This window comes from Cherax quadricarinatus, chromosome 75, assembly GCF_038502225.1.
Source record: "Cherax quadricarinatus isolate ZL_2023a chromosome 75, ASM3850222v1, whole genome shotgun sequence".
NCBI lineage: Eukaryota > Metazoa > Arthropoda > Malacostraca > Decapoda > Parastacidae > Cherax > Cherax quadricarinatus.
This window is the reverse complement of record NC_091366.1, coordinates 20,362,993-20,374,994: the sequence shown is the minus strand read 5'-3', so window position 1 is coordinate 20,374,994 and position 12,002 is coordinate 20,362,993. Positions and strand designations below refer to the sequence as shown.

General features: G+C 38.4%; 1 protein-coding gene across 2 annotated transcripts in view; it reads left to right on the top strand.

Annotated features, from left to right (window-relative positions):
• Positions 1-12,002, top strand: part of LOC128691944 (uncharacterized) — a 176,180-nt gene that overhangs the window by 35,012 nt on the left and 129,166 nt on the right. For both annotated transcript variants that reach the window (XM_053780933.2, XM_053780932.2), the window contains exon 2: positions 8,045-8,235. In XM_053780933.2, coding sequence (XP_053636908.1) covers positions 8,233-8,235 — 3 coding nt within the window. In that variant the 5' untranslated portion in view covers positions 8,045-8,232. The remainder of the gene's footprint in view (positions 1-8,044; positions 8,236-12,002) is intronic.

Genomic DNA, 12,002 nt, shown 5'->3' with positions numbered 1-12,002 from the left:
TCCCTGTCTATCCATCTAGCTCTCTGTCTCAGAGAGCCACAAGACTGTGTCATCACTTTTACTCACATCTTCAAGCAGAGTATAGCACTTTGTCTGGGTTTCTTGGGTTATCCTAGGTAATTTATACTATGTATACTTGTATTTATGTGTACCTGTGAGACAGAGATAAAAAGACAGATAGAATGAGGGAGAAAGATAATTAGATAGAATGGAGGAAGGGAAGCAGCATCCGACCCCATTGTTTTGACAGGCGGGAGGGGGAAGTGAGTAATGAGACAATATGTCATTTTGACAGCTGCTGACTCCTGGTAATTTACATTATGGAGGAGGAGGAGAAGGAGAAGGAGGAAGAGTAGGGGGAAGAGGAAGAAGAGGAGGAGGAGGAAGAGGAGGAGGAGGAAGAGGAAGAGTAGGAGGAAGAGGAATAAGAGGAAGAGGAGGAGGAAGAGGAATAGTAGGAGGAAGATTAGGGGGAAGAGGAGGAAGAGGAAGAAGAGGAGGAGGAGGAAGAGGAGGAGGAGGAAGAGGAAGAGTAGGAGGAAGAGGAAGAAGAGGAGGAGGAGGAAGAGGAGGAGGAGGAAGAGGAAGAGGAAGAGTATGAGGAAGAGTAGGGGGAAGAGGAGGAAGAGTAGGGGGAAGAGGAGGAAGAGGAAGAAGAGGAGGAGGAGGGTGGAACACTAGTACACTGGTACTGGTACACTAACATTTCTGTCTGTCTATTTGTCTGTCTGTCAAGCTCCCTGTCTATCTGTCTATCCGTCTAGCTCTCTGTCTCAGAGAGCCACAAGACTGTGTCATCACTTTTACTCACATCTTCAAGCAGAGTATAGCACTTTGTCTGGATTTCTTGGGTTATCCTAGGTAATTTATACTATGTATACTTGTATTTATGTGTACCTGTGAGACAGAGATAGACAGACAGATAGAAAGAGAGAGACAGATTGAAAGAGATAGAATGAGGGAGAAAGATAAAACACCATTGTGTATGACACCATGTTTCAGAGTTCCACAAGCTGCAGAACTAATAGGAATATGTTCAGTGACTGTATATTGGTATATATATTATAGAACAATAATAATAAACAATGTTTTGTATTGTTTGTTTTTGTAAACAAGTTTTGTAAACAATATACAGTGGACCCCCGCATAACGATGGCATCGCATAGCGATTTTTCCGCATAACGATTACTTTTATCGCAAAATTTTTGCCCCGCATACCGATTAAAAACCCGCATACCGATTTTCGTCCAAGACGCGTCCAATGTGCCCTCACATGTGCCGGCCGTCCCATTGTTTACCAGCCAGCCTCCGCGGTAACATCCAAGCATACACTCGGAATATTTCGTATTATTACAGTGTTTTCGGTGGTGTTTCTGGAAAATAAGTGACCATGGGCCCCAAGAAAGCTTCTAGTGCCAACCCTGTGGTAAAAAGGGTGAGAATTAGTATGGAAATTAAGAAAGATTTTGAAGGGTTTGGGGCTAACCCTGAGAAGCCTATGCCAGTTGTGGAATCCATTGTGCCTACTTCAAAGATTAAGGAAATGTGTGCAGAGTGGTTTGAACTGCAAACCTTTATAGATGAAAATCACCCTGACACAGCTGTTGCAAGCCGTGCTTGTGACTATTTCAATGACAATGTTATGGCCCATTTTAGGAAAGTCTTGAAGAAACGGGAGGTACAGAGCTCTATGGACAGATTTGTTGTGCGACAGAGGTCCAGTGACTCTGAAGCTGGTCCTAGTGGCATTAAAAGAAGAAGGGAAGTAACCCCAGAAAAGGACTTGCTACCTCAAGTCCTAATGGAAGGGGATTCCCCTTCTAAACAGTAAGAAGATAATGCTCTCCCCTCCTCCCATCCCATCAATCATCACCAGATCTTCAATAAAAGTAAGTGTCATGTAATTGTGCATGCCTTTTTCAGTTTGTGTGTATTAAAATTAACATTTCATGTGGTAAAAAAAATTTTTTTTCATACTTTTGGGCGTCTTGCACGGATTAATTTTATTTCCATTATTTCTTATGGGGAAAATTAATTCGCATAACGATTATTTCGCATAACGATGAGCCCTCTTGCACGGATTAAAATCGTTAACCGGGGGTCCACTGTATTGATAATTATGTTTGTGTGCTTATTGTGTTGTATACAACGAGTGTATATATGTACATTGCACCTTACTTTGGTCTCATAGGCCACATAAGTTATGTGAAAAAATAAAATAGTGAAAAAAACAACAAACCTTCAAATACAAGTAAACTAAAGTTTACCGGGTGAGCGGCAGTCGCCGCTGTTGCCATACGCGGCTCATTTTCTGCAAACTTCATGCATCCATATCTCCGTAAGTATTGATGGTAAATTTTTTTTGTTTATCCTATAATGTTTAGAAAAAAAAACTCTATTTTTTCATAAGAAAAAATAATTTTTTTTTTTTGAAATTTGGCCGACCCTGAGAACGAGTTTCGGAGAGGGCCTGTCGACCCTCAAAGGGTTAAATACCTTGTACTGACAAATAAGCTCTAGTAAAACTACCAGTACAATATTGAATCCAAATACCTGTTCTTAAAATTTAATACTTGAAATAAACATTTCTTTTTTCATTTTATTTTTATTAATTAATATTTTTTGTAATCATTATTACTTATTAAAATTTTATTAAACACCATATTTACTACCAGTCAGTTTTACTTTTGTACATTTATCATTATTTTATACTTTTCTTAACCTTTTGTTGCCAAATTTTCAAGTTTGTATATTCACCTCCAACCTTTATATTATCCTTTGTACCATCTTACTATCATATTATAACCAAGTCATTGCCATTTTTATTTTTTTATTTTATTCTTTTGGTACATTAATTTGCGTATTTTATCTTGTCAGTTTCAATCTAGTTATACTCTTGTTCTTGTTAACTACTTATATTAGAACTTAGTGCAATTACAAGTGAGAGTCTTGTACCATTTTAATTTGTATTTTTATATTATTGGTTTATACCTAGTTGTACTTTAGCTCATTCTAGCACAACACATAGACAATATCACCTTCATTATGTTTATTAGTGACTATACTCTATATGACCAAAGTGCTTTAGCTATATACTTGTCCAAACTTCCCACTACTACAGATATCAGTATTAGAACTCGCCGCACAATACAGGATATAAATTACCACTATTTAAACCTACAAGATGAATGATCACGGTGACCCTGATCTAAACCTCCATAACCTAACACAGTCAAAACTTATTGGAAAGTAACTGCCTTTATTATACAGCATCACAAGCCAGCACTATCATAAACACTGCTCAAAGTCTATCAGTTCTTAACTACAACATCAGGTCCTTAAGCAAACACTATGATGACCTCCTGGCACTCCTTGAGTCGCTAAAGACACCCTTCTGCATTATTCTTACTGAGACCTGGCTTAAGCAGGACACAATAGATATCTACCCACTACCAGGATACACAGCAATCCACAACTGCAGACCATACCAAGTTGGGTGTGGTATTGCAATCTATTACTCTAACCAACTATCTTGTATTAGCACCACTTGATTTAGTTTTGAATATGGGGAATACATTTTTGCTAATTTTACTGTAAAGAACCTTAAGACGCCTACAACAATCGGTGCAATTTACCGGATACCCCACACAAACATCCCAAATTTCAGTGAGAATCTAAAGGCACTAATAACAAACAGACAAATGAACAAGCACCACCTTCTCTTAGCTGGAGACTTCAATATCAACCTTGGCCTACCAGACGATCAGCCTGTAACTGATTTCATCAACAATATGAACAACACACTTCTCATACCGACAATAACTAAACCATCCAGGCTGACTGAGACAAGTGCAACCATAATAGACCACATTTGGACCAATATACTAGCCTCCCTTAAATCAGGGATAATCACAGACAGCACTACAGACCACTACTCTACCTTCCTCTTAACAAACACTAGTAAGCCACCACTCAAATACAACAAAATTTCATTTAGACTCCGTGACGAGGCCTCAATAAGGAATTTCACAGCAGACCTAGAGACTGTTGACTGGCCTACAGAATTCTCCAGTGCCAATGGTATTGACGAATGGACAGACATTTTTCTTAACAAAATACTTAGACTATACAACAAACATTGTCCTATAAAAACGAAACAGATCACGAATAAATGGCTTGGTTGCCCATGGCTAATCAGCAACATTCTGAAATCCATTGATAAGAAACACCAATATGAAAAGCAATATAGACAGGGTTTAATACACAAAGATATTCTTAAACAATATTCATCAGTTCTCACCAAAGTAATAAAGAAAGCCAAACAACTTTACTACTCCAGCAGATTCACTGACATAAGAGGAGATATAAAAAAGACCTGGAAAACACTTTCCCAGATTCCGGGGACCCACAAACTGAAAAAAACCAAGAATATTGTCCTAACTAAACCTAATGAAACACCACTGCATCCCACTGATACAGCTAACAAGATAAACGACTTCTCAAACATAGGATCAAATCTCGCCAGTAAAATCCAATGTACCAACGCCAGTGCCGGGGTCTACCTAGATGGGAATTTTCCAAATTCCTTCTATCTTGTACCAACTGAGCCCACGGAGGTCACCACAGTTATAAAGTCACTCAAAAATAACTCAGGGAATCTGTCTCACATCCAACCATTATTGTACAAGCGAGCACTTTCCCAACACTACTCAAGACAGCAAGGGTTACACCAATACATAAAGGTGGTGACCCTACAGATGTAACAACTATAGGCCAATATCAAACTTACCATTGCTATCCAAAATCTTCGAGAAACTCACGCAGAGGAGACTATATTAATTTATAATGGCACAAAACATACTCAACCCCTGCCAATTTGGATTCAGGAAAAATAAAAGCACTAATGATGCAATTGTAAAAATGCTAGATCTGCTTTACACAGCATTGGAAAATAAGGAATATATGCTAGGAATTTTTGTTGACCTAAGAAAAGTGTTTGACACAGTAGACCACTGCATCCTACTCCACAAAATTGACCATTATGGTATAAGAGGCCATGCGCTTGCATATTTCAAATCCTACCTTACTAATAGGTATCAGTATATCACCATTAACCCTTTGTGGGTTTCGGACGTTCTAGTACATCTTACGACCCAGGGTTTTTGACGTACTAGTATGCCTAAATTGTAGTGCCCTCAAATCTAGTGAGAGAAAGCTGGTAGGCCTTCATTTGAAAGAATGGGTCTATGTGGTCAGTGTGCACAGTATAAAAAAAATCCTGCTGCACACAGTGCGTAATGAGAAAAAAAAAACTTTGACCATGTTATTGGATTAAAACAGCGACTTTGCACTGTATTTTCGTATGGTATTTATTGTTGTATTCAAGTTTTCTTGGTCTCATTTTATAGAATGGAAGACATATTACAGAAATTGCGATGATTTTGACTGGTTTTACAATGAAAAGTACCTTGAAATTGAGCTCAAAGTAGCAGAAATGTTCGATTTTTACCAAAGTTCAAAATTAAACAAATCATGTCAAGCGTCCAATACACATCAACTGGTGAGTCAAATATTTTTTCACAAGTGCACTGATATTATTTATACCATTCCTGCACTAATGCAGTATTCTGCATAACAGTAAATCTTATTTTTTTTATAAGAGTAAAAGTTCAAAGTGGAAAGCCTAAGAAATATAAGAGGGGCCTGGGGATGTGACTAACGAACAGAGAACTTGTTATTTTAGTGCTTGGAATGTCTTTCTTGTTTATTCTGGACCCTATTCAGAAATTGGCTTCTTTTGAAATTTGTGTGAAATTGGCAAAATTGCTAAATTCTGACCACTTTATTCGATAGTTGAAATCGGTAAATGGATAGTTTCTTGTACTCATTCGATATAAAAAATGGAGTTTTAGCAAAATAGTTATGATTTTTGCCAACTAGTACACTGAAATTGGCCGAAAATAGGGCTCAAAGTGGGCAAAATCGCCGATGCGTAAACATCGCCAAGACCACTAACTTCGCGAGAGCATAATTCCATAAGTTTTCCATCAAATTTCATACTTTTGGTGTCATTATGATTGGGAAAAGATACTATATCTTTTCATAAGAAAAAATAACTTTTTTTTTTTGAAATTTGGCCGACCCTGAGAACAAGTCTCTGAGAGGACCTGTCGACCCCCAAAGGGTTAATTAAAGACACAGCCTCATCAACACTGCCACTTGATACTGGAGTTCCGCAGGGAAGTGTCCTTGGTCCCCTGCTCTTCCTCATTTACATTAATGATCTTCCAAACGTATTCCAATGCCTGAAACCCATTCTCTTTGCTGACGACACGACTTACGTCATCTCCCACCCTAATCTTGCCACCCTCAACACTATTATCAACAAGGAGCTGCTCAAAATATTGACTTGGATGACAGCCAATAAACTTACACTTAACACTGACAAAACCTACTGCATTATGTTTGGTGTTGCACAACTTAACATTAAGATCGACAACACTCTAATTGCCAGACATAATGAGGGCAAATTCCTAGGTCTATACCTCGGCAACAACCTAAATTTCAGCACCCATATCCAACTCATAACAAAAAGTATCCAAAATGGTGGGGATCCTCTCCAAGATACCGTATTATGTGCCGCAAACTGCCCTTCTCACACTATACCATTCGCTCATTTATCCATACCTCACCTATGCTATTTGTGCTTGGGGATCAAATGCAACAACACACCTAAAGCCAATAATAACCCAACAAAAAGCCGCAGTAAGAATAATCACTTAATCCTATCCCTGGCAACACACTCCCCCACTCTTCATAGATCTAAACTTACTCCCTGCTCACTACATCCACACATACTACTGTGCAATCTATATCTACAGGACCTTAAATTCCAATATTAACCTTGACCTAAAATGCTTTTTTGATAGTTGTGACAGGATCCACAGGCATAACACCAAACACAAACATCTCTACGACATTCCCCGTGTGCGACTAAACCTTTACAAAAATTCAATGTGTGTCAAAGGCCCTAAAATCTAGAACACCCTACCTGAAAACTCTAGAACTGCAGACACATTCATCACTTTCAAAACTACAGTTAGAAAACATCTTATCTCCCTGATACACCCCGTCAACTAACTACATGAAAACCACCTAGTGGTTCACACTTACACTCACTCACCCATTGACTATAAACACAGAAATATGGATCTAAATCTTAAAATAATGAATCCTAACTAGTCATAAGTTTGCCTCTGATACTCCAATATAGACACTATGTATTGTGCCAAAACAAAAGCATTCAAATTGCTAAACTCACCAACTATAATATAGTCACTTAGCCTTAATACCATAATCATTAATAATTTAAAATTAAGAATTAATCTAAGTTTGCCCAAAATGCCTAGCCATGCTAGGTGGCCCTCTCTGTAATTAGTATTTTAAAACATGTAAACCACACAATATCCAAAATCTGTAAACCCAGCATTGTAATCCTTATAGAGAATAAACTTGATTGATAAAGTAACCTTTCCTCTGATCATTAATCATGTTCTCAGCCTCTCCTATATAACACTTGAAGGTGGCTTCACTGCTGCTCTTCAGGAAAATTGTGAAAAGTAAGTTATTTCCACTATTGTGAGACCTTCTTCATTCCACTTTCAGTCTTAAACTGACAAAACTCATCTAGTATGTCTAGTATGTCTTCTAGTCTGAGTCTGGGTCTGAGAAGCCAATAAAACCATGACAACTATCCTGGAAAATGCCTGGAAGTTACTATATTAACCCAGTCAGGTCAGAGATTAGTTGCACCCATCTTGCTCTTCCAGGAACAATACTGTTTTTATACACTGCACACCTACTGCACTGATCCATTCTCTCATGTCTAGGCCACAATTTACTGCTCACAGCATATCTGAGAGCACTGTGATTAAGATGTAGATCTACTTCTGTGACACTTATTCTACCTACATAGATCTACATGAGCAGCAGTGAAAGGGCTAATATTTGTCCACTATAATTTAAGTAATTATCTTTAACACAGGCAACATCACGTCCAGTTCTACTGACTGTTGACCAGAGGCAAAATCCACGTTGTCTCACTGTTTGATCAATAAGCACAACTAGCATCACGTCCAGTCCCTCTGTTTGAACACCGACAACAGGCAACATCACTCCAGTCCCACTGTTGACTACTGAAGAAATTCACATACCAGTCACAGCTCATCAGTGATGGTAAGAACAATTCACGTAACACTCACAGCTCATCAATGACAGTAAAGACAGACAATGGAAATAAGAAAGGACCCCAGTGAAAATAAGTAAAGGATCCCAATGGAAATAAGCAAAGGACCCCAATGGAAATAAGTAAAGGACCCCAATGGCAATAAGTCAAAGGACCCCAGTGGAAATAAGTCACATTTTCTGACTTTTTTTGGTTATCCCAGGTTTTCTACATGTTTACCTGGAGAGATTTCCGGGGGTCAATGCCCCCGCGGCCCGGTCTGTGACCAGGCCTTCTATGTGCTGCTATGTATGATAATCTATGTAACTGTATTTGTGTATACCTGAATGAACTAACTTACTGTGGTTTTCTCATCTAGGTAAGTCTCTTGCTCTTTGGACGTCACTTTTGCTCATAATAGATTATCTAGTATACTGATTATCTATTTGTAAGATCATTGTCAGAAATAATTAGTTTATATATATATACTGGTTCATTTGAACTCCTAGTTTCCATTAGTGTTTCATCATTAATTTCACTCCAGTGTTGAACATCTGAACACACATACCAGGGAACTCCTGAGATTGAAAGGTTTATATTAAACCAAAAGACAACAGAACCAACTTGAAGTGAAAATGAACTAAATTTTATCTTAACAGATAATGAGGAATAAATTGGAAACATAACAATATTAAGTACAAGAAACTGATCATTGACATTCAAGTAAAATAAATTCATATTTAGACAATATAAGAGATAACCAATGGAAAAGATGTTCATCAAATTTACTATCATTAATCCAAGGACAGACTATTAAATGTTCCCTGGGAAACCATCTTGAACACACTTAATCCCAAATAATTTATGAAAAGTCAGTTGCAACCTGGAGTTTACCTGGCTTTAATTTTGGAGGTCACCTCCCATTGGTTTGGTCTTACTATAACATGGAGTAAAATAATTAGTAAAATCTGCTTTTTTGTTTCACTCTGAAACTAAGTCTTAAAACATGGGGTAATTATATTAATAACTAATGTGGTCATGGGCAGCCAGCTCTTTGTGCTGTATCAGTATTCCTCAGACAATTTTTTGTAATACTCTACAAATTTCTACTAATTTTATTCTTTACCCTCATCTTGAAGGTCAAGGAATGTGTATTTGTAGTACAGTGTTAAGTTATGATACAGTACTGTTTTCTGTTCTAGGTTAAGATGTTAAAGTGTAATTACAGTCATGTTAGTTATGATACAGTAGTGTGGTCAGTGCTTGGTTAAAATGTTAATTAACACAGATTTGAAACACATTATTAATTTAATTTAGATATGATATAAGAAAGAAGGTTTCATTGAAACTTGTTTATAAAACTGAGGTCTAAAATATGCAGCTTCCATCACTGGTTTATTCTTGTTTTAATCATGTATGAATTGCCATCATCAGTCATTAGCATTATCTACAGTCAGTCAGGGCTGCCTGACATTAAAACTATTTATTAAACACTTTGGCATTGTAGTCCATGTTAATGCTGACAAGTCGATGTTTACACTCTGGTATGAGGTACAGTGTGAGTGAGTAGTTTATGACAACTGTTAAACATACCACAGGTGGGGCTTGAACTCATGGTTAGAGAGCTGTAAAATTCCAGACTGACCTGTTGCCCGGGTTTAATACTGTTGATTGTTTACACTCTAGCATGAGGTACAGTGGAAGTGAATGTAGTTTTAGAATTATTGCCTGGGTTTAATACTGTACTGTTAATTGACTCTTACACAGCAACTGTTGTATAAATAATTTTCATCCCTCATTTATATAAATAAAAACAGAACAATAAATTTCATGCAATATATGATTTACAAAATATTAACAATAATGTAATAAGTGAGGGCAGTAAGAAACTCTCAGGACTGTCATAACAGTAAGAAACTCTCAGGACTGTCATAACAGTAAGAAACTCTCAGGACTGTCATAACAGTAAGAAACTCTCAGGACTGTCATAACAGTAAGAAACTCTCAGGACTGTCATAACAGTAAGAAACTCTCAGGACTGTCATAACAGTAAGAAACTCTCAGGACTGTCATAACAGTAAGAAACTCTCAGGACTGTCATAACAGTAAGAAACTCTCAGGACTGTCATAACAGTAAGAAACTCTCAGGACTGTCATAACAGTAAGAAACTCTCAGGACTGTCATAACAGTAAGAAACTCTCAGGACTGTCATAACAGTAAGAAACTCTCAGGACTGTCATAACAGTAAGAAACTCTCAGGACTGTCATAACAGTAAGAAACTCTCAGGACTGTCATAACAGTAAGAAACTCTCAGGACTGTCATAACAGTAAGACACTCTCAGGACTGTCATAACAGTAAGACACTCTCAGGACTGTCATAACAGTAAGAAACTCTCAGGACTGTCATAACAGTAAGAAACTCTCAGGACTGTCATAACAGTAAGAAACTCTCAGGACTGTCATAACAGTAAGAAACTCTCAGGACTGTCATAACAGTAAGAAACTCTCAGGACTGTCATAACAGTAAGAAACTCTCAGGACTGTCATAACAGTAAGAAACTCTCAGGACTGTCATAACAGTAAGAAACTCTCAGGACTGTCATAACAGTAAGAAACTCTCAGGACTGTCATAACAGTAAGAAACTCTCAGGACTGTCATAACAGTAAGAAACTCTCAGGACTGTCATAACAGTAAGAAACTCTTAGGACTGTCATAACAGTAAGAAACTCTCAGGACTGTCATAACAGTAAGAAACTCTCAGGACTGTCATAACAGTAAGAAACTCTCAGGACTGTCATAACAGTAAGAAACTCTCAGGACTGTCATAACAGTAAGAAACTCTCAGGACTGTCATAACAGTAAGAAACTCTCAGGACTGTCATAACAGTAAGAAACTCTCAGGACTGTCATAACAGTAAGAAACTCTCAGGACTGTCATAACAGTAAGAAACTCTCAGGACTGTCATAACAGTAAGACACTCTCAGGACTGTCATAACAGTAAGAAACTCTCAGGACTGTCATAACAGTAAGAAACTCTCAGGACTGTCATAACAGTAAGAAACTCTCAGGACTGTCATAACAGTAAGAAACTCTCAGGACTGTCATAACAGTAAGACACTCTCAGGACTGTCATAACAGTAAGAAACTCTCAGGACTGTCATAACAGTAAGAAACTCTCAGGACTGTCATAACAGTAAGAAACTCTCAGGACTGTTTACCTGGAGTTTACCTGGAGAGAGTTTCGGGGGTCAACGCCCCCGCGGCCCGGTCTGTGACCAGGCCTCCTGGTGGATCAGCGCCTGATCAACCAGGCTGTTGCTGCTGGCTGCACGCAAACCAACGTACGAGCCACAGCCCGGCTGATCAGGAACTGTCTTTAGGTGCTTGTCCAGTGCCAGCTTGAAGACTGCCAGGGGTCTGTTGGTAATCCCCCTTATGTGTGCTGGGAGGCAGTTGAACAGTCTCGGGCCCCTGACACTTATTGTATGGTCTCTTAACGTGCTAGTGACACCCCTGCTTTTCATTGGGGGGATGGTGCATCGTCTGCCAAGTCTTTTGCTTTCGTAGTGAGTGATTTTCGTGTGCAAGTTTGGTACTAGTCCCTCTAGGATTTTCCAGGTGTATATAATCATGTATCTCTCCCTCCTGCGTTCCAGGGAATACAGGTTTAGAAACCTCAAGCGCTCCCAGTAATTGAGGTGTTTTATCTCCGTTATGCGCGCCGTGAAAGTTCTCTGTACATTTTCTAGGTCGGCAATTTCACCTGCCTTGAAA